General features: G+C 42.2%; 1 protein-coding gene across 1 annotated transcript in view; it reads right to left on the bottom strand.

Annotated features, from left to right (window-relative positions):
* Positions 1-363: 363 nt before the first annotated feature.
* Positions 364-26,596, bottom strand: part of cfap74 (cilia and flagella associated protein 74) — a 29,333-nt gene continuing 3,100 nt past the window's right edge. Inside the window, exons 6-37 of the mRNA XM_078797985.1 lie at positions 26,303-26,413; positions 25,142-25,244; positions 24,474-24,631; positions 23,490-23,700; positions 23,061-23,204; positions 21,827-21,988; positions 21,604-21,722; positions 18,152-18,218; positions 17,622-17,711; positions 17,378-17,542; positions 17,101-17,236; positions 16,595-16,707; positions 15,635-15,757; positions 15,326-15,447; positions 13,832-13,960; positions 10,203-10,290; positions 7,910-8,083; positions 7,687-7,820; positions 7,364-7,613; positions 6,456-6,578; positions 6,257-6,372; positions 4,928-5,062; positions 4,679-4,791; positions 4,522-4,577; positions 4,184-4,303; positions 2,807-2,962; positions 2,583-2,721; positions 1,221-1,375; positions 1,007-1,139; positions 809-927; positions 603-737; positions 364-510 (exon numbers count right to left, since the gene is read on the bottom strand). Coding sequence (XP_078654111.1) covers positions 406-510; positions 603-737; positions 809-927; positions 1,007-1,139; positions 1,221-1,375; positions 2,583-2,721; positions 2,807-2,962; positions 4,184-4,303; positions 4,522-4,577; positions 4,679-4,791; positions 4,928-5,062; positions 6,257-6,372; positions 6,456-6,578; positions 7,364-7,613; positions 7,687-7,820; positions 7,910-8,083; positions 10,203-10,290; positions 13,832-13,960; positions 15,326-15,447; positions 15,635-15,757; positions 16,595-16,707; positions 17,101-17,236; positions 17,378-17,542; positions 17,622-17,711; positions 18,152-18,218; positions 21,604-21,722; positions 21,827-21,988; positions 23,061-23,204; positions 23,490-23,700; positions 24,474-24,631; positions 25,142-25,244; positions 26,303-26,413 — 4,204 coding nt within the window. The 3' untranslated portion in view covers positions 364-405. The remainder of the gene's footprint in view (positions 511-602; positions 738-808; positions 928-1,006; positions 1,140-1,220; positions 1,376-2,582; positions 2,722-2,806; positions 2,963-4,183; positions 4,304-4,521; positions 4,578-4,678; positions 4,792-4,927; positions 5,063-6,256; positions 6,373-6,455; positions 6,579-7,363; positions 7,614-7,686; positions 7,821-7,909; positions 8,084-10,202; positions 10,291-13,831; positions 13,961-15,325; positions 15,448-15,634; positions 15,758-16,594; positions 16,708-17,100; positions 17,237-17,377; positions 17,543-17,621; positions 17,712-18,151; positions 18,219-21,603; positions 21,723-21,826; positions 21,989-23,060; positions 23,205-23,489; positions 23,701-24,473; positions 24,632-25,141; positions 25,245-26,302; positions 26,414-26,596) is intronic.

The following is a 26,596-nucleotide window of genomic DNA, read 5'->3' as shown; positions in this document are numbered from 1 at the left end:
GCACAAACTGGGTCTAACAAGGACAGAAAAATGCTGCCCAACTGTGCAAGAAGACAAATATCTGAGAGTGTGTAGTTTAAGACAAAGACGCCTCACAGGTCGTCACCTGGCAGCTGCACTAAATAGTAGCCGTCAAACACCAGTGTCAGTATCAACAGTGAAGCCGCAACTTCAGGATGCTGGACTTCATAGCAGGACTGCAAAAAAAGCCATATCTCAGAATGGCCAAAAACATTCCCAAGTGATCCCAAACTTTTCACCGGTAGTGTATGTCATACAAATTTGGCAGTATGTGCCACAATAAGTTTGCATAAATTATGTTTTTGAGGCTAAACCTACAGAAGATATTGAAGAAGGAAAATAACTACATCATTAAAAATCCAATGAATATCTTGTCCTACGGAATCAGTCCACAGAGGTGGACACTAAAGCCATGAAGGTGACGCTGTACACCTTCAGCTCATCACCTTTTACTGTGAGAGCCACACACATTTGCACCACTTCATTGGGCTGGAACAAACAAACACACACATACACACACATTATTATATCACAATTGTAATAAATGACAAATACCTATGAACTAAAAGTAAACCCCTCACCTTGTGTCCGCTCTGAGGGGTCCATGTAAGTGCGATGGCACGTTTGCTGCCTGCCTCAACATAGCCTTTGCCGGGCTCCACACTGAAGCCCTTCTGCTGCAGGGATGCCAGGTTGTCCCAGTTAAATTCACAGCCCTGAAACATGAATGTAGAATGAAGATAATGGTCTGCAGAGCAGTTTAACCAAATGCTTAGTATATATATACCTTCTTACTCGTCCGTATGGAGCCCACTGTCAGCTCCCTGACTGCAGGTCTGATGGTCCCCATGTTGTAGCTGGCACGCAGCGTAACCAGCACGGTGTTTTCCATGTCACCTGACTGCACTACTTGGAGAGGAAACATACTGTAACTCATTCACTCTCATCCAAATATACTGTATAGTACTGGGCTGTAATAATGCACCTGCAGGATAAAGTGGACTGGTTATTAGTGGAGGAAGTAGAGATTCAACAGGAACTCTCAAAGGGTCTCCCCCTTGTAAATACGTATTATGTGAAGATGCTGCACCTTTTAGATCCAGAGCACACAGCTCACTCTAGACACCAAAAACACAACCACAATACATTAGTTCATGATGGAAAAATGATTTCATCATGTCATGTGAGTGTTTAGTCACTTTATTGGCGAGCTCAATGGTGAGTCGATCGGAATAATTGACAGAGGAGTGATCGGGGTGAAAGGTGACAACCACGTCCTGGCTTTGTCTTGCAGCAATGCTTCCCTCCACAGGCACAACACTGAAAACGCTTAGTCCGTTGTAGTTTTGGGTCCCTGTACATGAAACAAAATATACAGTCAAACAATGTTTTTTTTCATAAAATTTAATTTGCACGGATACATAAATAACAGCCTATTCCAACTGTCTTTGGGCGAGAGGCAGGGTACACCCTGGAGCCAATCACCAGCCAATCACAGGGCACATATAGACAAACAACCATTCACACTCACATTCATACCTATGGACAATTTGGAGTCGATTAACCTAGCATGTTTTTGGAATGTGGGAGGAAACCGGAGTACCCGGAGAAAACCCACGCATGCACGGGGAGAACATGCACACTCAGATGGCTGAGGATGGAATCGAACTCGGGTCTCCTAGCTGTGTGGTCTGCGCGCTAACCACTTGACTACCGTGAAGCTAGTTAGGACTTTATCTCATAATTCATACATTTTCTATACCGCTTATCCTCACAAGGGTCACAGGGGTTGCTGGAGCCTATCCCAGCTGTCTTCAGGCAAAAGGCGGGGTACACCCTGGACTGGTCGCCACGGCCAATCACAGGGCACAATCACACTCTGATTCATACCTATGGACAATTGGAGTCGCCAATTAACCTAGCATGTTTTTGGAATGTGGGAGGAAACCGGAGTACCTGGAGAAAACCCACGCATGCAGGGGTAGAACATGCAAACTCCACACAAAGATGCCCAAGCAGGGAATCGAACCCCGGTCTACCCGATCTCCTGACTGTGTGACCTACCTCAGATAAGGTTGGTAATGAAATACTGAACAATGAATCATATCACCTAACTACTTCAGAGTAATCAGTGTACAGCTTATATACAGTGTTATGTAGATTGACTTAACACATGCTCTGCTTTAGAATGTCCCAATAGATGTTGGACTTCATGTTTCCCTCAATGAACCACAGCTCCCCTATGCAGGCATGGCTCATGCAGCCCCAGACCATGTCGCTACCACCTCCATGCTTGACTGGTTACGAAAACACAATTATCTTTTTCCTCACTTGTGTTGCCAGATATTGAGACAATAATGGCTATGTGCTCAATCCTTTTCAGTGGATAGTCAATATACAAGCTGTACACTGACTAATCTCACTGTAAGACACCGTATTGACCAACTGTACCCCTAAACCTCACAAGCTAGCTATCTACCTAGCAATCTACTTACCTTCCTGTCTATGAACCCACTGAAACTTGAGCCGAGGTCTAAGAGTGTGACTATATAGTATCTTACCTACTACAGGTTGGATATTGGAGTCCGTGTAACCACCCATCAGTACGGACACCTTTTCATCAGCACCCTGAGTTTTGGAGGGCAAGAGGCTGTACAGCAGCGCTTTGAAACCAACAGCAACATCCGAGCTATTCTCCAGCTAAAACGAACACACGGTTATTGGTCGCAAACATATTTCATTTTGTATATATTTTTTTTACTCAACAAAACTTATGTGGGCTCACCTTCAGGACGTGTGAGATGCTCTCCTTCTCTCGCACGCAGCCGAAGTCCAGGACACCTCCAGAGTGGGAGCAGGTGATAGCAGGAAACACACCCTCTCCACGCAGAGTCAGGGCCAGGGTCATCTTCGGACAACACACCTCCAAAGTCTCGCAGAACTAAAAATCAAAAGCTCTATCAAGTTAAGTCATGTCAAAAAGACAGTAACAATCAAAAGTAAACAATAAATAAATATGCAAATGAAAAACAGTATTCAGCAAGGTGTTAAAGGAAAACTGCATTTTTGAGGGTGATTTTGCCCATCATCCACAATCCTAATGTGAGACATGAACACAAGTCTTTCTCTCTTCTGTGTGTTTTAAAGATATAAAACAGCTAAAAATAGGCAATATATTTTTTTAAATAAAAAACAAATAAATAAATAAAATTCATTCATTCATTTTCTACTGCTTATCCTCACAAGGGTCGCGGAGGGTGCTGGAGCCTATCCCAGCTGTCTTCGGTTGAGAGGCGGGGTACACCCTGGACTGGTTGCCAGCCAATCACAGGGCACATATAGACAAACAACCATTCACACTCACATTCATACCTATGGACAATTTGGAGTCGCCAATTAACCTAGCATGTTTTTGGAATGTGGGAGGAAACCGGAGTACCCGGAGAAAACCCACGCATGCACGGGGAGAACATGCAAACTCCACACAGAGATGGCCGTGGGTGGGATTGAACTCGGGTCTCCTAGCTGTGAGGTCTGCGCGCTAACTACTCGACCGCTATGCAGCCAATAAATAAAATATTTAAAAAATAATAAAAATAGGCAATAAACGTCATAGGATTCGACTATTCCACCCACAAAGCCTGGATTGGTCACACTCAGGCTGCACGACTAACAGCTTGTACCCGGGCACGCCCATATGAAGAAGTCACTGTCTGGATGGAGAAGTAGTGTCACAGTGAGTCACAGTGAGCCGTGTTAGAAAAAAATCTTTGAAATTGAGCGTTCAGAGCCATCCCGAACTTCTTTCAGGGCTCACTTCCAAATGCGCAAACCTCATTATCTGAAACTTTGGCATGGTTTAACATGAGAATACTACATTCTAACTACATTTATAGGCCAGAAAAGTGGAAAAAAGTGTCAACAGGAGGGCTGCTATATTCTGCACTCCCTGGAGGCGATGGAGGGTGGACTGGTCGGGGGTCCCATATTGAAAAAAGTTTGACTTTTTGTATTTGTCGAATTTAAAATTATAGTATTAAATTACAATATTTGGGTCACCAAAGCCCACTTTTTATTTTGAGTTTTAAGAGTTTGCTGCTATCCATGCATGAACCACTTTGGTACATTTAAGTACATAAGATCGTTCCAACTATTTACCTACCGTTCTTTCCAGCATCGGACAGAAGGCCAATACGAGAATGTGCTTATCTCCAGGTGATATGACTCTGAGAGAATTAAGAAGCGAAAAGGGGCCGTATATGTCCAGCAATGATGACTTTAGCTTGAAAACATGTAAAGAAAAACAGGGTGACATGTTAGTCCTGGATTAGAGTCATAACAGCAGGGGCTATTCAATATGTGACAAATAAATCAAATACAACATTTTATAATATTATTAACAATATCGACATAATAATAGACACTTTCAACTGCAAATATCAATATATTAATAGACATTTTCAACTGCAATAGTAATAATTATTGGTAGTGAAAATATACCTCCAAAGATTCCTCTGAAATGTTTTGGACTGCAACTTTTTTAATGACTCTCTCTCCTAAAAATCAAAGGCCCCAAAGCATTGTGTAAATAGAACACACAACACTACACATGTACTGTATGTTCAAAATGCTTTTAAAACAAAACAAATGAACTCACCTACAGCCACTTGCTGGAACTCTAAGGCATAATGTCTGATGTTGTTGGATACCACCACTAGAGGGGGCTGTACAACAGGACACTGAAGCTTCAGGTAGAGCGTATTTAGAGGACTGAGGGCACATGAAATGAAAGAAGATATGAAAAGAGTAATAATGAACCAAAAACAATGTTATTTTAAAATACATGAATGTGTCCTCTTCTCTACTGTTTCTGAAAAATGAATCAAACCTAAGCTCAGTGTGTTACCTCCATGTTGGCTGGACCTGCCGGTCTTCCTCTGGGGGGTCGCCATCTGACACAAAGCAGGAGATGGTGTACTCTCTGTAGCTCGGGGTGAAGGAGTGCAGCAAAGATGTCCTTGCCTCCTCAAACTTCTGAGATCTAGGAATAAGAATTCAGCAGAATGAAAGAATGGCAGCAAGCTTAATTCACACAGAATTAATTTACCCATATTGCCAAAAAGGCATAATAGGAGATCATGAACAGATGGCCAGACATTCTCCTTCAGGATTTTTGGTAGTTCTATTTATTACAGCAAGTCTTCCAGATCCTGAAGCAACAAAATAGGCCCATCACACTACCACCACCATATTTTACTGGTGGTCCTGAAGCAACAAAGTAGGCTCAGACCATCGCACTACCACCACCATATTTTACTGGTGAGGTCCTGAAGCAACAAAAGAGGCCCAGACCATCGCACTACCACCACCATATTTTACTGGTGGTCCTGAAGCAACAAAATAGGCACGGACCATCGCACTACCACCACCATATTTTACTGGTGGTCCTGAAGCAACAAAATAGGCACGGACCATCGCACTACCACCACCATATTTTACTGGTGAAGTCCTGAAGCAACAAAAGAGGCCCAGACCATCGCACTACCACCACCATATTTTACTGGTGGTATGATGTTCTTTTTCTGAAATGTTCATTATACATTATACTGGATCGTTGCAGGAAAGACTCTACAAGCAGGGGTTCCCAAACTTTACCAACTCAGGGCCCACTTGAAAATCTAAAAAATGTCTGCGGCCCACCTTTGTCCTATAAACAGTACATAGACGAAATACTGCATTCTCAGAGCACTTAAATTATTATTATTATTATTATTATAAGTTTCAGGATTGAAATGAAAGCAGGGGGATAAAGGAAACCCAAACTTTTAATCTGTGGTGTACACACAAGACAGAATTAATTCTCATACTTTTCATAACCGCATTCAAGACTGGCATGATGACCAGAGAGCTACGTTCCAATCATAAACTGTATAAGGTACCTGCATTTTATTATTGGGACAGGTCACTCAATAGGTTATTACTTATGCCTATAAATATGTTTTAATCGTGCAATAAATATTTTACAATAAAAATAATATTTGCAAAAATGAATATTTTTAATGACCTCTAATGGCTCCCCTGCAGTACCAGTGGGAATCACTGCTCTACAGGAAAAGAAGACATAAATGCTGTCCCACCCATTTGCCAAAATATCTTTTTGGTAAAGTGGCGTCCTCGAAACAATGCACTCACCAATACAGTATAGCATTATGCCCTGATATTTGGTCACTCTTACCCTGCTTCTATGTTGTCAGGAGGTGGTGATTCTATGGGGCTCACAGTTTTGTCAGACAGCTTGCTGCTTTTAGATAATTTCCTCCCTTTTCCATCCACGGTGCTCGCCTTTTTCATCTGAAAACAAAACATTCAGAGAAGCGTGGCATGAATGCCAACCAAAATATATGTGTGCCCGCTAACAGAGAACAAAGAAGTACCTCATCCTCAAGGAGTTTTTGCTCCTCAGTGAGCTGCTTAGCTTTGAGGAGGAGACGTTGAGCCTCTTCCTTGATGTCCTCGTCTTCCAGTTTGGGTCTGAAGGTCACCTGGATCAGACATCTCTGTAGTGGTGGAGAAACACCAGTTAAAATCACTATAATGTTATATATATGTTATATAATGTAAGCTCCTCCACATAGCTTACAATTAATACTATATAAATCATTAATTACTTCAATTGGGCCACAGTTCTGTTGAATGAAAATGCACAAAAATTATTGAACATAATTGGTCCCTTTTAAGGATGTTCACTTCCGCCATATTTCCAGGAGATGGCGCCCTGACACCATGAAGCCAGCAATCACTAAGGCAGGCTTCTTATTTTGAACTCTGGGGTGGTTGTTTATTGTAATCATTATCCATGCATCCATCCATCAGTTTTCTATGCCGCTTATCCTCATCAGGGTCATGGGGGTATGCTGGAGACTGTAATCATTATGTCTTTATTATAAATATTCATTCATTCATTTTCTACCGCTTATCCTCACGAGGGTCGCGGGGGGTGCAACCCTATTAGGAATATAATATAGGGATTGTATTGAGAGGCAGGGAGGCAACACACATTCTGCAACAAAAGCACATGCATATATTCTCATGCATATGCATAGATTGAAAAAAGAAAGGGTATGAATGTGAGTGTGTACAGTGGATACAGTGTGTACAGTGTGTACACTGTATATAGTGTATACTGTATGTGCTCCAGCATACCCTTGTGACTCTAATGAGCGTAAGTGGAATAAAAAACGGGTGGATGAAAAAAAAGAAAAGCCACGATTTTGACACAAAGTGTACAAAAAGTGCCAAGTGTTTGAGTGAGGACATAAAATGAGCCACCGGGTCCCCTCACCTCTCCAGGTAGCAGGCGTCCTGCAGCAGGAGAGATCTTGAAACTGGAGTCCCGAGATGGTGTGAAGGAGAAGAGTCTTCCCTCAGCACACACGGGCTGTTTAGGCAGCTTTTGTCCAGTTTGGCTATAAGTCAGGTACAGCAGAGCTGTGGAGTTGTCGCCGACTGCCGTGGGCCCAAACTGGACCAGGTAATGGGAGAGCTCCAATGGAGGGCACACACCCATGGCACGACACGCGAGGGGAAAAACCCTGAAAAACAAATAAATATACAAAATTGTTTAATATAGATTTCTCTGGGATGTAATACTGGACTAAAGTTCACCTGTTAATTCCAGACTTGCAGCTAAGCTGGAAATGGTACTCTTTGGCTTTGCTGGCGCTGAAAATCACATCAATCTCCAGCGTTTCTTGTGGGAGTAGAGTACCAAAGCCATCATTTGGTTGGACTTCAACACACTGTTGCATGAGGAGAGCATAAACGTAATTGCTAGCAAAGCAAAAAAAAAAAAAAATAGTATATAACACATCCAGCTAAGACGGCGTACCTCTGGAATGGCCACAAAGCCGAACTCCTGAGGCAACAGGGACATGTTTGTCAGACGTACACTGCTCTTGACGGACTGGTAAATGGAACAGTAGCCAAAGTCCAACTCCAGCTGGTCAAACTTCAAGTCAGAGGATGTCACGATTGCTTGGATTGTGTAAATGACAGGATGCACCTTGAACACATTGGAAATGTGGCAGACATTTATGGACAAATTGTAGTGTTTTATTAGTCAGCTAACAGCTAACTGTATTTGTGCTAATGGCATACTCATTCATTTTCTACCGCTTATCCTCACAAGGGTCACAGGGGGGTGCTGGAGCCTATCCCAGCTGTCTTCGGGTAAGAGGCAGGGTACACCCTGGACTGGTGGCCAGCCAATCACAGGGCACATATAGACAAACAACCATTCACACTCACATTCATACCTATGGACAATTTGGAGTCGCCAATTAACCTAGCATGCGGAATGTGGGAGAAAACCCGGAGCACGCACAGGGAGAACATGCAAACTCCACGCAGAAATGGCTGAGAGTGAGATTGAACTCCGGTCTCCTAGCTGTGAGGTCTGTGCGCTAACCACTCGACCGCCATGCAGCCCTAAATAGTATATTGTATATCTAAATAGTGCATGTCTAAGGTGTGTGCATAATCTTAAAGAGGACGTATTATGCACATTTTTGGCACTGCAGCAGCTGCATGCGTTACCTGCACAGAAAGCTTTTTAGATCTTCCTGAATATGCACCTATTCCAGCTGAATTTCCTTGGATTTCCAAAACAATCTGTTTTAATTTATTCCAGCCACGCCCCCTCCTCCAGGCACGCCAGGAGGCTGTTCTTGACCAGTTAATAACAATCACTACGTTTACATGCGGTCAATATTCCGGTTAGAAAAGGAGTAACCCAGGGGGAATATTCTGGTTTTTAAAAACCCGAATATGAGCTATTCAGGTTTCTCAAAAGGGTTATTCGTGTTTACATGGCCGTGCACAACCAGGTTATTGCTAATATTCCGGTTATATGACTGCATGTCAACGTAGCCAATGTGTGCATGTGCTTTAATGCCAAGACCTCGAAGGGCTTGTAGGCTACACATTTGGTGCTCCACAGGAGAAGCCTGGCCCAGTCTTTGGCTCACAGTCAGAGCTCTGCCTCTTCTCTCCTTGTCTTTGCAGCGACAGGGAATAATGAGGAAGAGGAAGGTGATGATTTGGCGAGAAGATGAAACAAATTTAGATTTCCAGAAAAAAAATAACTGGAATCAATATGACACAAATGTTGAAGCAGCTGCTCTGTGTTTTGCAAACTAGGCTTCTGTCGACTTGCTGAAGGAGCCCAAGTAGTTATTTCCTTCCAAATTCTAAATTAGACTTAAGGAGCAATAAGTACAATACAGTATAGGATAAGGACACGGTAGTGACTACACAAATGCATTCCTGCTTCTCCATATTTGGAGACATTTGTCTTCAGACAATACAGAGCAACCTTTATGCTTGGCTTGCTAACGCCCATGGAGCAACTGGGCCTTGGGGGTATGAGATAATTTTAGCTAAGCGGCAAAATAGGTTACAATCTCCAGTGGCTCTGCTTGCTAGTGTTTGGGACAACGCACGAAGAACAAAAGTGTTTCCTTTAGCATGACATTGACGATGTTTAAAATGGACTAAAGTCGAGTGACCCATTAAAATTATGGTTGTCACAGATTAATTGTGATGAATTAATTAATCGTCATTGAAATGCTCTGAATGGAATGCTTTGCTAGGAACAAACATATTATCTGAATAAATTAAGACAGCTGTTGTTTTTATTTTAAACTTGTATATTTCTTAGCTACCTTTTGCACTGCCCTGGTGTATCGCAGAATTTATAAGACGGAAGCAGCAGTTCAACGCAGGTAGCTGTGGCTGGCTGCTGGCCGCACTGGGAACCCTTCCCCTTTGTGGAACGTGGAACTCGTCTTGTGTTCATGTTGTATATAAAAAAAAAAAAGTATGCCACGGCTTTGTAACAGTCCGACACTGTGTTCCTTCATTAGAAGTTTAGTCTGGAATTGCATTTGTTTCCCGCTCTTCTCCTCTTGTCGTTCCCCTTTCCCTCTCCTTCATCGGCCAATCATCCTGATCAATATTTTGATTCAATGAAAATACCTCAAGGTAATATTTTATATTACATTCATATATTATATTCAGCAATATTTATGTGCTAAAAATATCTTAAACAGATCATAATCAATATTTTTTTAAATCAGCACTGATCAAAATATTGTCAGCCTGGTCTAAATTACAATACACACCTGCCCTGCAACTTGCACGGTCATTGGAACCTCCAGGACTCCTGTTGCGCTGTCAAAATACTTGCTGGCATCTTGGGATAAGGACTGTCTACCAAGGAGGCAAAAAGACATAGTATTGAAACTCAAGATTTTTTCAATTTGAATATTAACAATTATTATTGTTATACTTGCATGACAAATGTTATGTAAACATTGCCTTTCCAGTTAGTGAAGGTTTTATGATGTCCGCCCTCTGACCTTTGGTTCAGAATCAAAACAGAACAAATGTATAGCATTACCGAATAAAAAGGTTTCATGCTAATGAAAAGCGCAGAAGACAAACCCAACAATTCCGCTTGTATCTTTGATACAAAGAGTCAAAAGCCACAAGCTTTTCAAAGAAAACCCAAGATTGAGACCCAGAAGGCCCATTATTTTACTTTAACCCACGACTGTGGGATCAGCTCGCCAGGGAAAGCAGGAGAGCGATGTAGAGCACGCCTCCACACTGCTGTAGGTTGTATCCATGGTGATGGAAGACGTAAGTATGATTCAAAGAGGCCCAATAGTTATGCACAGGCTTATGTAAAAAAAATCCAGTACCTCAATTTGCCCTCTTGGTAAACACGTACAGTACATGGCTAGATGCATGCGGTCAAATGTCAGATAGGGTTGGAAATACACATCCATTTCTCACCTCTCACATATTTTTGCATTCCAATTTTTTTTTTCTGCAAAATGTATTCTCTCTTTTGTACTCTTAATGGTAGATGGTTTGAGAGCTGCTAATGCTGCACAGCTTTTAAGGCTCTCCAGATGTCGGTGGCTTTTTTCCGGTAGCATTAGAGGCAAGCCTTGTCATCAACAAATCTGTCACATGTGTTTTTATTTTATTTTTATAGTGTTTATTTGATATATGGTGTCACGTTACTACTCGCTGTTTTTACTCCAAGACTCAGAGTGCAGCTCAGAGTGAAAAACATCACTTCCTCAAATGTCCAAATGAATTCTCTGCAGTAACAAAGGGGCGTGATGAAAATGAGTAGTTGTAGCCCTACCAATGGGTGCAGAGGGTGTATTTAAGGAAGCACTCTGGTGCTGCCTGCTAATAGAATCACTGCTGGAGAGTCACTCTTGAAATGGCTTGGCAGGCTCGAGTGGAAAAGCCCGGTGGGACGTCGCCGGGCCCATATGCTCTGGAGGATTTTGGGCAAGGATGAGGTTTGAAGTTTATCAACGTCCTGCACAGATTGGTGTGTTCTTGTCCCTGCATGTGGCAAGATTATCCACAGCCCCATCCATAAGCAGTGCTCTACAATTGATTATAGCGAGTTTACATACTGTAAAGTGGCAGGGTATAAGGCACAGGGTTAACTGTAAAAAAAGGACCCCTTTAATTCCCACCCAATTTGAGAACCACTGTGGGGTGCTGTGGAGGAATTTTGGCCCGCTCGAATGTTGTCATTCAGTCACATTGTATAAGGTCATGCCTCAGCATTGACTTTTGGATCATTGTCCTGCTGCAGAACCCAAACTGGTTTCAGCTTGGTCATGAAAAGATGACTCCTTTGTAATTTTTTGTGAGACAGCATAATTCATGTTTACATTTATCGCATCAATTATCACGTCATGAAGCAGCAAAACAACAAAAATCTTGACATGAATGCCAAACATTGCGTGCCCATCTAAATGACAATAAATAACAATCCTCTAAGCTGAACAGGGTCACTAGCATATGAACCACTGGCCTTGATATTGTGCACAAGGGATTAAGGAGAATACGGAACAATACTGTGGATGTACGGTACAGTGGAAGGAGCAGGCTGTGGGAAATGTGTGGGTTGGATGGTGACAAATATTAAGTGGGGGAAGAAGAGGAAGGAGAGCTGGTGAAGGCTGTGGGTAGGTTGTGTGTATTCTTTCGGAGCCCAAAGTAAAGACTATGGACAGGAGGCAGAGCAAGAAGCAAAGACCTGCACAAAGGATGAATGCTATGAGTCATTCCGAGAATCTAGATTTAACAGCACACTGCACAAATGTATGTGTGTGGGGGGGATAAGACGATGAGTGAAAGCAGTGCGGGTTTGGAAATTCAACAGTTGTCTGTAACTATAGGAGGCCTCAATGCCTATCAACCAGACTACAAAGCCATCACATGGATGTACTTTAAAGTAGTCAGTGTACATCTTGTGTTGCGGTATAGATTTACTATGCACTGAAAACTAAGTGGGCTGCACGGCGGTCGAGTGGTTAGCGCGCAGACCTCACAGCTAGGAGCTGTGTGGAGTTTGCATGTTCACCCCGTGCATGCGTGGGTTTTCTCCGAGTTCAGGATGAAGAGTTCAGGATGAAGAGTCTTGAACCAGTCATGATGTGCTATATATGTCACTATATTGACACTTACTATGGTACCCATTATGTCATTGGATGGTCATATCACCTTGTACTTCGGTATGTGACAAAAAAAATAAATAAATAAAAATTATACTAGGAAAGCAGGAAGTGAACAAATGTAAGAGTTACTGATTGTAAAAATAAAAATAAAAATAAAAATAAAAATAAAAATAAAAATAAAAATAAAAATAAAAATAAAAATAAAAATAAAAATAAAAATAAAAATAAAAATAAAAACTATATTAGGAAAGCAGGAAGTGAACAAATGTAACAGTTACTGATTGTAAAAGTACCAGATGGAGGGGTAGGATTGAATAAGCCTTGCTTCTTCCTACTCCAGTCCAGGGTGTACCCTGCCTCTCGCCCGAAGACAGCTGGGATAGGCTCCAGCAACTCCCACGACCCTCGTGAGGAAAAGCGGTAGAAAATGAATGAATGAATGAAAACTAAGTGAAAACTAAGTAGTCAAGTGTGAGGCTATTGTTTTTAATGACTTTTTATAATTTGGCCTTTTGGACTTGCATATCTTTCGATGAGTCGGATAATCTTGACAATACTAGCCAAACACTGAAATAGCCTGTGGTCAATGAGTGTGATCTCCTGGTGTTACGTAAGTGGAATAAGGGCTTGCTCACAAACAGCGCTGCCTCTGCACGATGGGTTGAGGAGGGATGAGCGTGTTTGCCAATGACACCCAACGGATTTGAAGGGAGAGCAGAACGTGAAGGAGCCGCGAGGGAGATCTGTTGTATCAGGGAAAAAAAAAGGTCTACAAAAGTAAAGCACAGAGGTGAAAGGCTAAGAAAATTACAAGTCTGTGCGGGCGAGTGGGAGAAGGCAGAAGGCAGTGGAGAAGCAGCGAGGACAGAGGAGCTAAGGAGGGGGTGGAGGCTGAGGCTGCTGCTGGTGGTGCTCGTGAATGCAGCACCAGCAGCACGACTTGCACTCTAATCCTCACATTAAAACCTCTGCTGATTCACTAAAGCAGATTACTGCCATTTTCCCTACATTTGCCTCCTGCCTCGCCGTCGAATAACAACTGGGGAACGCCTAACCTTGTCATTTTAGTAATATTTGTCATATTTTTATCTCTGCTGATCTGTGAGGGTATTAGTGTTTTTTTATTATATGGGTTAGATTGGGCCACAGGTTCCTTTGCACATCCATAGAATCCTTACAGGCTTGGAGTAAAGTAAAAAATGTGATTACGACCCCACCCCCCCACCGTAATTCCACTATCCATTATCTTCCTGTACCTCGGCACAAACTTGAGGTGAGCCGTGAAACTCGACTGAGCCTGGAGGAAACCTGTCCTTGGCAGGATCTCGATGTGCTTCCTCATCTCCGGGCACAGGTCAAAGGTCAGCTTCAAGGCCGCGCTGGTGCTAAAATGAAATAAAATTATTTTAGCACATTCACAATGACTACATTGTTATAGGCATCACAACCACAGATTGGCTGGTATCGAGTTCTGCACTCCAATTCCGTTATCAATTAGGTCACCGCGTTTCCAGGAGCTCTAACAGATGGTTTGCCTCCAGCTGTAAGCCTCAACTTATAAATGGATTTCCACCATGGGAATCCAAAAATCCGGTCCTAGCTTCACACCTTTGTAAAACTTAAAAACGGGAAAATGATGCTGAGGAAGAAAAACATTCAATTCAAAATAGGGCTGTCAATTTTAAATCACAGACTAGGAAAAGAAATATGGGATTTTTCTGAGGACATACTGTAATTAAACGTTTTGTAATTAAACATTTTTGTCCCAAAGCTCTGTGCATTTAGGATATCTATTAATAACCTCTTCATAACCGATTTTTCCAGCCTCCAAAAAAAAAAAACTGTCAAGCCATTATTTTTCACTGGAAACAGAGTGACATATTTCAGAGCCGCCGTCCACACTGCGCCTGTAGTCATTGTCATGTTGTCACATGTACGCACCAGATGGCGGTTGTCACAACCCCCAACCCCCCCCCCCCCCCCCACCCAAGCCCCCGCACCCATGTGCTTCCTCCTCCACATGTTGTGTCACGATGACTGTATAGGTGGTAGAGCACACTCCTACCAGTGTTACTATCCCAGCCTGCTGTGCTGTGCTTAACCTGCTGCATGCATCATAATGCATCTCATCTACAGTCAAACGTGCTGTGCAATGCAATCTGTGGCGAAGGCATTTCTCATCTCATGAATGCGTGTCTTGACAATGCTTGACTTTTGAATGTGGTGTACTTTCTGTTGGCAGGGTTGCTGCTCTGCCAAAATATTTATTTATTTCTGTTGTAATAGTCCATGTGTTACCATGCTCCTGAATTATGCAGTAACTCCTTCATTATTTAGTATTTATACCGTACACACTACTGTACAGGGCTGCAGGGATGTCGGACAAACAACTCACAGAGCAGACTCTGTAAACAGAGAAATTACATGTCTATGGCTGTGGAAAGATACTGCAACCTTTACATGTTATCATCAGTGTAAGTGTTAATGCATGATCACAGCATGGCTATCAAACCATAGTGTATTCCAATTACAGCATTGTAAGCTAGCTCAAATTAACTTGTTTTCTCGTGTTATAATCCACACAAAAGTATAATAAATGTTTTAATGTTTCAAATAAAGACAAATGATTCCACCAATTGTTTAATCATTCATATTTGAGACTTATACTGCATTACAGTTGACCACTATTCAGCCATATGCATCCAATTTCTATTCAATACAAAGCTGCCACAATATACTCAAGGACATACCTGCTTTGGAGCGTAAGAACATCTTGATAAAGGCGGTCAAACATGCAGATCTTCAAGTCAATGTTGGGTTCCAAAACCCACACAGGAAGGCCCACTCCCTCGCCCTTCACCTGGATGGGTATCTGTTAAAGACACCATGTGTTATTTACAAATGATGGTCAACGGCCGGGCTCACACTGACCACGGTGCATTACGTATACGGCCATCTTCATTGAGAACAGTTTTGTAAAAAAAAAAGCAGTCTCGGCCCAGAAAATGACCTTTGTGTAATCATGTGACTAAGAAAGATGATAAATAAAACCATCTTACTGGGTTGCTGGTGGGATCGGAAAACATTATGTACAGGTCGAGTTTGACTTCTCCAGGGACAGTCGGAGAGAATATAAGCTCCAGTTTGATGCTCTCAAAAGGTCCAATCTCCCCTTCCCTTACCTGTAGGAGGCAACACAGTAAATGAATTATAGAGTTATAGAATGTTGGGAATGCAACAAAGAAAAAAAGAATACACAATGATACATACAGGAGACAACCATTACTTTTCACATAAGCTGAGCAACTTTAAATGGGAGTCAAGAGTCAAATTGCATGTTGAGTACTAAACATTTGTACATGTTGGTAGGTCTGCATTGAAATGAACGCATCTACAGGCTGCTACAGGTGCGATACCCAAACACGACCAAAGGTCCACCATGTGATGTGGATGAAACCACTGGTGGTCACATTCCTCGGCTGCATAAGCAAGGCCTCTCACAGCGTGCAATTGCTGCTGAATTGTCACTGTCCCTGAGCCAGGGGACGGATGTCCGATTGGAAGTCCGCCAAGACCCGAGACAATCCTTGGCCCAAATCAAGGTTGTTACTGGTGCTGTCAAATAGCAATCAGAGGTCATTTGTGGGAGAAGGGCTTTAAGAACAATGAATGTCTTTGAAGGCCTGTTTGGAATTTGCACCAAACATGTGACGTTGAAAAGTTTTGAACGTTGAAAACAAAGTAACCTTGACGTTCCGGATGGCTTCCAACGTGACTGACATTTCAACGAAATCATGTAGCCTCCTGGAAACACTGGCATCAAGGATGCTCAGACCATATTTTGGATGTGATTTGACAAGAATAGCACAGCTACTCATTCCAAAGTCCTTTTGAGAAAACTTGATTTCTACATTGTCCAAATGGTATATGACGGGTACTATAAATGGATATGTACTTTGGATCAAAGGAAATTAGTTCCATTATATGCCACTGATGACCATTACAATGATAATACTTACATTCCCGATAGTTATGTCACAGGGATCAGACATGTTCTCTTCGATCTGAGCGTCCATGCTGGAAGACGCACGCATCTCAGAAGCTTTTGGATCTGCAGCCAGAAGCTGTGACTCTGACAAAACATGAAATAATATTACCAATTTCTGTCACCGGAGCACTGGTATTGTTTCTTTACAGTTTTAGCACAAACATTTGTCTGTGCTAAGGCAGAAAATGATGAACAAACTAAACAACTTCATGTTAAAGCAAGAAGGAGGGAGGGAGAAGCTTATCAAAACATCGGTGGGGAAAGTGCTGAAAGCAGCGATGAAGAGATCTGACACACGCCAATTGAGAGACAGGGCCTCAAACTCATTCGCTGTGACAGCAAGGTGAAGCCTACTTTATGTGACCGTCTTTGTGTACTTTTGAGTGTTAAGGACAACAAGACATTAGCATGTGCTATCAAACCACAAGACTAATTAACAAATGTATGACAAACATACATTTTTATTAGCACATTTACCTTGTTGACATTTCTGGGATACCGTGGACCTATCTGAAACCTGATCCATTTTTTGTGGTTCTCTGGTGGCCACAGATGTAGAGCTCTTGGTTAGATCCTCATGTGTAATAGTTGAAACAGGTTGAGTAAATGTGCCCTGTCAAGCACATTGCTTTGTTGTTACACAGACTATAAAGGAATGTTTCTACATTTAAATAGTAATCCACCCAAACCATAACTGCATCTGCAATCAAATTCACTTCCTGAGGCCATAACAAACCACACTTGTCCATCTGACCTGGCATGTGCTGGTAGAGAGCTGGTGATTTTCTGAAATGGGGATTGTGGTTTCCAGGCTGAAGTAGGTTGCCAATGCACCCTTGTTGGTCAAGGTGATCGTCCGTGAAATAGTCTGGCCCACAACATGCAAACCAAAGTCTATAAACTGGCTGTCGACCTCCAGCTGGATGATAGAGTCACAAGGCAGGTAACATTGAGTGGAACATCACATACGGTGGCATCATCAACACCTACCCACTTACATCACATCTCTTTATGGTGCATCTGACGGGCACAGAATAGCGACCGGCTGCTGTCGCAAACAGAACTTCTCCTTCCACTTCCTCGTTGACCTGAAGGGATCAAGCAAGAAACGGTAGAACAAGGTGAATCCGGCTATATCTAGTCAAAATGTCTCAACCTCCCCCACAAGTTTAGACTCCTTCCCCACCAGAGAAGTGACATTCCATGTCCCAAGAACCAAATTGGGCCGCCAAAGACCAGGTCGCTCTGGTGCCCGCCCTCCACCGCCACCCAAAACGCAATGTACCGGACCTCTATGCTTTATGTAGTGGGTCTATGAATACCAATTCATTTACAAATATAACACTATGAACTATTTCAGGAGATGTGTCATTGCCTCTTTTTTGCCTTTAGGGAAAAAACCCCACAAAAACACCAGATAATAAATACGTCTTTGATAGTGAATGAATTAAACAGTGTAAGAGAAAGTATTTCAAACGCATCAACTAGTGTTAACTCCAAAGAGATATATAATAACAGGATTACTAACCGAAGGGTGGAAAGTAACATGCATTTCACAGGACATCCCAGTAGATAAGGGACCTGGAGGTCGAAAGCTGCAGAAAAAGATGACAATTGTTAGGGAAAACCATAGAGCCTTAGAAAAATATATATTTTAAATGGAAAACAATGTAAGTATCATAATTCCAAGGGAGATTGGTCAGGTTATTGAAGTGCATTAAATTGCAAATACAGTGGAACCTTGATGAGTACCATTAATTCGTTCCAGAAGGTCTAAAATGGATGCTAACCAAAGCCATTTTTTACAGGTATAAAATATATAATATATCTAAATATAAATATATATATAAATACATATAAATTATATATAATAATAATAATATTATTATATAATATATATTACAGTTGGACATGCAGAAACAAGCCAACGTTTAACAGAACTGTTGGGGGCGGGGGTGGGGTGGGATTGGGTGTGGGGGCAGCGAGAAGTTTTAATATTAGTGTAGATCTGCCAACAATATACACATAATATAATAATAATATAATATAATAATAATATAAGAATAAAGTCTCAAGGATCACTTACACACACACACACACACACACACACATATAGCTGAATAATAAACAACACACATTGCAACTTCTGATCAATCCCAACTTCCCTCCTTTTTCTTTGCAAACAATCGACTGTGAGCATCATCACTAAGCAGCAATTGTGTTTATTTTCTGCAATTGAGTCATTGAGCATTGGTCCAGCTGCCCAGATAACAAAGAACCTCGAAGCGACCATACAGCTCACCACTGTGATCTGGCAGTGTATGAAGGTATTCCACCTGGTTTGAGTGACCTTCACTGTCATAAACACATACAGAATTCCTCTCTCTCCGAGTCTGTTTTTGGCAAATCCCCTTCGTATGGGTGTCATTCGGTCTGTTCCATTTCCAAGATCCGATATGAAAAGGAACATGATGTAAAATGGAACAGTTCACAGGGGATTTAATGCTGAATGAGACAAAGTTGGAAAAAGCCTACTACAGCACTATATAAAGTGCTGCAAATGAGGCCATACAGTAGGATAGCATACATATGTGCAGACGGCTGATATGATGATGCACACATGCACACGCACACGCACACACTATGATCCTCAGAGGACGTTCCTCTGGTGGCTCCTCTAAATCAATAGTTTGTCCTTGCATTAATAACCTTGTCCAGTCATGAAGAAACATTGTGTGATTAACATACCCACAGTATGTAGAGCAGTTATTTTATTAAGTAAAATACCCATACCTGAATTGAAGTTTTGAATGATGGGTGTGGTATTGTTTCGACCATAAAGGGGGATGCTAGCATCCATGGTGTTGCATCCACCTCCTTTGTTGGAGGAAGTTGGCAGCTGGCTTTGCTGCAAGGCATCATTATCTTCCAGTAGTGCCTTGATCCATCCTGTAGAACCTTGATATCATTGCATAATGCTCTATTTTCCTCCATGGGGTTTTAACCCTCCTGAGAAGCTACACACAAGACTTTACCGCTATGTTATTATCTTCCAATAGTGCCTTTATCCATACTGTAGAACCTTGATATCATTGCATAACGCTCTATTTTCCTCCACATGGGTTTTAAACCTCCTTAAGAGCTCGGCACAAGACTTTACCGCTATGTTATTATTTTCCAATAGTGCCTTCATCCATCCTGTAGAACCTTGATATCATTGCATAACGCTCTATTTTCCTCCATAGGGGGTTTAAACCTCCTTAAGAGCTCCCCACAAGACTTTACCACTATGTTATTATCTTCCAATAGTGCCTTTATCCATCCTGTAGAACATTGATATCATTGCATAATGCTCTATTTTCCTCCATGGGGTTTTAACCCTCCTTAAGAGCTACACACAAGACTTTACCACTATGTTATTATCTTCCAATAGTGCCTTTATCCATCCTGAAGAACCTTGATATCATTGCATAACGCTCTATTTTCCTGCATAGGTGTTATAAACCTCCTTAAGAGCTCGGCACAAGACTTTACCGCTATATTATTATCTTCCAATAGTGCCTTCATCCATCCTGTAGAATCTTGACATCATTGGATAACGCTCTATTTTCCTCCATAGGGGTTTTAAACCTCCTTAAGAGGTCCACACAAAACTTTACTTCTCTGTTATTATCTTCCAATAGTGCCTTTATCCATCCTGTAGAACATTGATATCATTGCATAATGCTCTATTTTCCTCCATGGGGTTTTAACCCTCCTTAAGAGCTACACACAAGACTTTACCACTATGTTATTATCTTCCAATAGTGCCTTTATCCATCCTGAAGAACCTTGATATCATTGCATAACGCTCTATTTTCCTGCATAGGTGTTATAAACCTCCTTAAGAGCTCGGCACAAGACTTTACCGCTATATTATTATCTTCCAATAGTGCCTTCATCCATCCTGTAGAATCTTGACATCATTGGATAACGCTCTATTTTCCTCCATAGGGGTTTTAAACCTCCTTAAGAGGTCCACACAAAACTTTACTTCTCTGTTATTATCTTCCAATAGTGCCTTTATCCATACTGTAGAACCTTGATATCATTGCATAATGCTCTATTTTCCTCCATGGGTTTCTAAACCTCCTTTACTTCTCTGTTGTCTCTGAACCAAGTCACATACGTTCTGTGAGTGATGCATTACAATTCAGCACCAACAATAGCACAATATAACAAATGGGACTTTGTGGCCCAGTGACAGTACTACTATAATACAATATATAAAAATTCCCCAATTTCATCTCATGGAGTGGAAGCAATGTTTCTCATGCTGGCATGATTTGAGCCAATTATAAATGGTAGGTGTGATTGCACGCTCAGAGATGTGGTCAAGCACAGACATTCTCACTAAGCTCTGGTAGCACAGCTTTAGCTCACAGCTCAAGCCGAAACCACACAAGATCTCACAGGGGTGTCTTCCGCTCTGCTAGCTCATTACAATACTGTACAGTACCCACAATAAAGCAAAACAAAAAAGAAAGAAAGAAACATACAACTTGTAAAATATGGTTTAGTCTTGTAACATTCTAGTGGTGGGAAGCCAGATAAGAGGTAATTCTGACATGTTGTGGCACAATTGCACCCACGCTGGCCAAGGGGTGGGGCGTGGTGGTTCATTTTTAGAAACTCTGGGGGCGTATATTGGACTGTGGGCTGGTGTGAAGCAGCCTGAGCATTTCTCCTTCCCTCTCTCGGTTGTGGTAAAGCTTTGCTGTGTCACAGCTTGTATACTGTAGGCTTAAATGTGTTGGTAACCCCGAAGCTCTTGAGTCAGGAATCAAGGACAAATGTTCCAAATTATGTACAAAATGTAGCCATACACAGTTTATTTCAGGTGCTACATATCCAGTATCTTGCGCTAGCGTAGAGCCGGTCACATGGTGACGCGCAATGTGACCTTTGAACCCTGGCCCATTGTTTTGTCGGGTGACTTACTTGATCAGGATAAAATCCTGCAGTTGAGCGGAGATCCCGAGGAGCTTGCAGTGATTCGTTAAGTAGCTGATGTTAGTCAGAATTACTTTCTTTTTGTACGTTTCCCCCACCTCAAAGTCCTAAAACATACAGCAAACATTAACCGATGAAAATATTCATTATTACGCTGGAATAGCTTGGAAGTATGATTCAAACCTCTAGGAAAGCTAATTTAGTGAAATACCTTAAACAGGATGACTTCCGGCTTACTGCTGAATGATGGTCCTTTCAGCTTTTTTTCAAGTTTTTTGGATGTTATGCTAAGCTTTGGGCTAGTTGCTGCTGGTTTTGTTTGTTCTTGTTTCAAAACTGTTGCCGCCAACACTCTCTTCTCATTCAAAGGGAACTGTAAGCACACAAGGATGATATTACTGATAAAACATACTAACGTAATACAATCAAAGGTCAGTGGCATTAAAAGAGAGCTGCTTATTATAGAGCAAAGCACTCAGTGGATGAAAAAGACATTTTTGTGCATAAATATAGTTCTATCTTGGTTGCTACACACGAATGGATAAAAATAAAACCTCCAAGCCAATGTTCAAACACAGTAAGACAAATGATAAATTGACAATTATCTCATCTTCAGTACGTGACTGTATTAGGTGTATCAAGAGTACATTTGATGCCAATTATTCACACTTTTCACAGAGAAAGACAAAAAATGGAGAACCTCAATATTAAAAAAAGTGGTTTCATCCTATATATTGTAAACTTGATCATCCGCATCTCACAAGCCTGCTCGCTCCTATTGCTGTGCTCATCTATTACGGTGGCCATTAACTGTGCTGGGACGGAGCTTTGATGAGGGCACGCGTCGGGTCCATTAGATCACTTACACTCCACTTGTCGCAGGCTCAGGCCTCTGAAGCTGCACCGAGGTATCAAAGGCACCAGCACAATGAGAAGTGATGTCTGTCACCCTACATTTCATGTACGGGCTCTAGGATGAGCTGGAGAGCACCCGTCAGATACACTGCAGTTGTGAGCCTTTGAGCAAAGCATTTTATATTGCAGCACTTTTGGCACACTACAAACCTGCTGCAACATGGCGACAACTTGGAAAATCTAATGAGTTGCAATGAAAAAGCTGTATGAAAAAATAACTTTTGAATGAGTCTAAATGCGATCTGGGGGGTGGGGGGGTGGAGGGTGTACACAAAACACATGGCATGGGACCGTGCGGATGTATCCCCACCAACCTTCATTTACATTCTTCCACCATTCCACCACAAAATGAACAACATATTCCCACATGAAAGCAAGACAATTCCCTGCTTCCCATCCAGTTGCAGTTATTGGAATGCACTAATAGGCACTAAAGGCACTAGACAGTCACAGTTTTGTTTAAAGCATAGAGACGCTACTGGAAATTATTTTCACTTCAGTGTATTTTGGGGGATTCCATTTAGCCTAACCTTGTAGTTCTGGTCCCACAGCCCACAGAATTCCGGCTCTTCCAGGCTGTCAGGAAGGCTCAGGTTTAGCGTACCCTTCTGGATGGTGCTTTCCTGGTACTGGGACTCTGATGATGAGCCGCTGCTGACACTGACGCTTCTTAACTGTTGAGAAAATGTTCTTATTAAAATTATTATTAGAATATCACAAACTTGAGTATCCCCCCTCTCTCTTAATAGTGAAAAGTTTAATTCAATAACTGCATTTAGTGTTCAGTTGTGTTGTAATTGACTAATGTTTACATTTGGTTGATGATCTGAAACATTTAAGTGTGACAAAACACTTTTTCACACCACAGTAAATAATAAAAATGATCTCAAAAATGTGTGTGGTGTACTGACTTTGTGACATTACTTCACACAAATGTTATGATGATGAGATCCACCCACTGTTGCGTCTCTATCTGCGCACGTTGGTGGTGTGCAATCCAGGTAACGCAGGAGCTTCTCTCTAATCCTCCCTGGGGAAAGGGTGCTATGGCCAGTGCGGGGTTTTGGCGGTGGTGCTTGCTGAGCTTTTCTACTCTTCAGCGCCTGCTCTTCCAAAAGGATCTTGTCCACAATCTCAACTCTCTTTGCCTTCTGTCTCTCCTTGAATTCCCTGAGAAGAGCACAACATCAACATCAGCATGGTTTATACAGAAATGAGGTCACATAGACATCAGCACACGACGAAAGAAAAACACCTACACACCTCTCCACAGAGTGGGAGTGGAGAACATGCACGTGGGCGAGGGGAGGAGAGGGAAGGCGAGGGAGAATGTAATTGTGATAAATGAGTCGCATTTTGTGCAAAACATCTGCTGTAATTAGCAGAAAATTGACACAAACCTGATTTAAATAATGCAAATGGTGGTGAAATATAGCGTTTTTGGGAGTGTGCCATTGCGAGGGTTGGAGCCCTGCTCAGTCAAAGTGATGCTCATGTGTCCAGTTCGAATACACATTCAGTCATTCATTCATTCATTCATTTTCTACCGCTTTTCTTCACGAGGGTCGCTGGATCCTATCCCAGCTGTCTTCAGGCGAGAGGCGGGGTACACCCTGGACTGGTGGCCAGCCAATCACAGGTCACATATAAACAAACAACCATTCACACTCACATTCATACCTATGGACAATTTGGAGTCGCCAATTAACCTAGCATGTTTTTGGAATGTGGGAGGAAACCGGAGTATCCAGAGAAAACCCACGCATGCACAGCGAGAACATGCAAACTCCACACAGAGATGGCCGAGGGTGAAACTGAACCCTGGTCTCCTAGCTGTGAGGTCTGCGCGCTAACCACTCGACCGCCGTGCTGCTTCGAATACACAATTTTTCATAAAAATTTCCCTCTAAATTCATGTGAGAAAGGGAGCGGAAAGGACATACTCTTGCTTTCTTTTTATCTCCTCGTCTTGTTTCTGCTGGAACATGTGCTTGGTGCTGTTGAAGCCTTGGGCCTGCAGGGCTTCTTTCAGCTGGTTCTGTTGACGTTCTTTCTTCAGGTCGTTTGCTTTGGCTTTGCTTTGTCTGACCCGTAAGTTCTCCTAAAGCAACAGTAGAAGATTTACAGTATAAGGAACAATACCACCACAACCTGTTCCATGCAGGCAGACTTGGAAAATATTCCTGATTTAAGGGACGGCTGCACATTTAAGAACAAACAAGAAGAGATACTGTACATATTCATCAGTATACATACTTATCAGTAGATTAAAATAAGGTCAGTCAGTTCATGTATTTTAATTGGGGACTTTATACATTTGGGTACCCCAACAAAATTTTTTTGTTTTGTTGGTAGAGCCTCCTTTCTGCAAAAAGAGGCTCAACAAACAGACAATACTGTTGGTTACCATGGCTGCAGAAACTCAGCATCCACAACTGTGAACACCATCTTGCTTTAAAAAATGTTTGGCTTTAATCACAGCATCTATGAAGCCAGCAGATGCATATTTCATGTTCTTATTGATCTCCGATTACCAAGACAGTCTCAAGATATGATGCGTGTGTTCTAATTCCCAAAATAGGATATGATACGGGACGTTCTCGTTGCCTACTTGGTTTGCTTCTATGTTAGATTTCAGCCGCTTCACAGCCTGTATTCTCTTTTCCAGCGCCTCTTTCCTTTGCTGCTCTTTCACAGCCTCTTGCTTCCATATCCTAAAAGAAGCATACACAGGATGACACAGTACAATACTGTAGGTAGTAAATACACAAACTGTTGTGTTGTTTCGGGATTTCTATTTATTCGGAAAAGTAAGAATAGTTGTACAGGGTGTATCAAAAAAGACAATTTTTGTTCTTCTTTTGTTCTGGGCTGAAGTATGATGTCCATACCAACATATGCAAATGAAGCATTCATTCATTTATTCATTCATTTTGTACCGCTTTTCCTCACAAGGTCGTGGGGGGTGCTGGAGCCTATCCCAGCTGTCTTCGGGCTGTCTTCTGGACTGGTGGCCAGCCAATCACAGGGCACATATAGACAAACAACCATTCACACTCACATTCATACCTATGGACAATTTGGAGTCGCCAATTAACCTAGCATGTTTTTGGAATGTGGGAGGAAACCGGAGTACCTGGAGAAAATCCATGCATGCACGGGGAGAACATGCAAACTCCAGAGATGGCCGAGAGTGAAACTGAACCCTGGTCTCCTAGCTGTGAGGACTGCACGCTAACCACTCGCCGTGCATGAAGCAATTAACTATAATTAACTATAGTGGCGGTCTAGTGGTTAGCGCGCAGACCTCACAGCTAGGAGACCAGGGTTCAATTCCTACCCTCGGCCATCTCTGTGTGGAGTTTGCATGTTCTCCCCGTGCATGCGTGGGTTTTCTCCGGGTACTCCGGTTTCCTCCCACATTCCAAAAACATGCTAGGTTAATTGGCGACTCCAAATTGTCCATAGGTATGAGTGTGAGTGTGAATGGTTGTTTGTCTATATGTGCCCTGTGATTGGCTGGCGACCAGTCCAGGGTGTACCCCGCCTCTCGCCCGAAGACAGCTGGGATAGGCTCCAGCACCCCCCGCGACCCTCGTGAGGAAAAAGCGGTAGAAAATGAATGAATGAATGAATAACTATAGTGGCTACTTTTTGGACAGTCCACTTTTTTGATACACCCTGTATTGCAGTGGAGGGGTGTGTGTGGCATAATCCCACTTGTCCACCTCAATAAATCCACTTTCATACTATTAAATGTTGACAGGGTTACCTTCTGACGGTCTCTTTCAAGTACTTGGCTGCGATATTTTGGTTCGTGTGGACCTGTTCCATTTTCTTCTGACACACACCTGCTTCTTTCTCCATCTTGTCTGCCTGTTTTCTGTCATCACAACAAATAGTAATGGTTTAATTCATCTTGAACATGCACACAACCACAGTGAGCACATCCCTGTTTTCATGGTTTATACACAATAAGTGAAAGCTGCGGCACAAAGTACACAATGGTTGCATTTGGTATTGCAGCATCAATATTTCTGTTGTGTGCATAAAAAAGCAGTTCAGT

Source organism: Doryrhamphus excisus, linkage group LG17 (assembly GCF_037039965.1).
Source record: "Doryrhamphus excisus strain RoL-2023G ecotype Guam linkage group LG17, RoL_Dexc_Guam_v1.1, whole genome shotgun sequence".
In the NCBI taxonomy this organism is placed as follows: domain Eukaryota; kingdom Metazoa; phylum Chordata; class Actinopteri; order Syngnathiformes; family Syngnathidae; genus Doryrhamphus; species Doryrhamphus excisus.
Note: the sequence above shows the minus strand (reverse complement) of the source record. Positions and strands in the feature narration are given on the sequence as shown.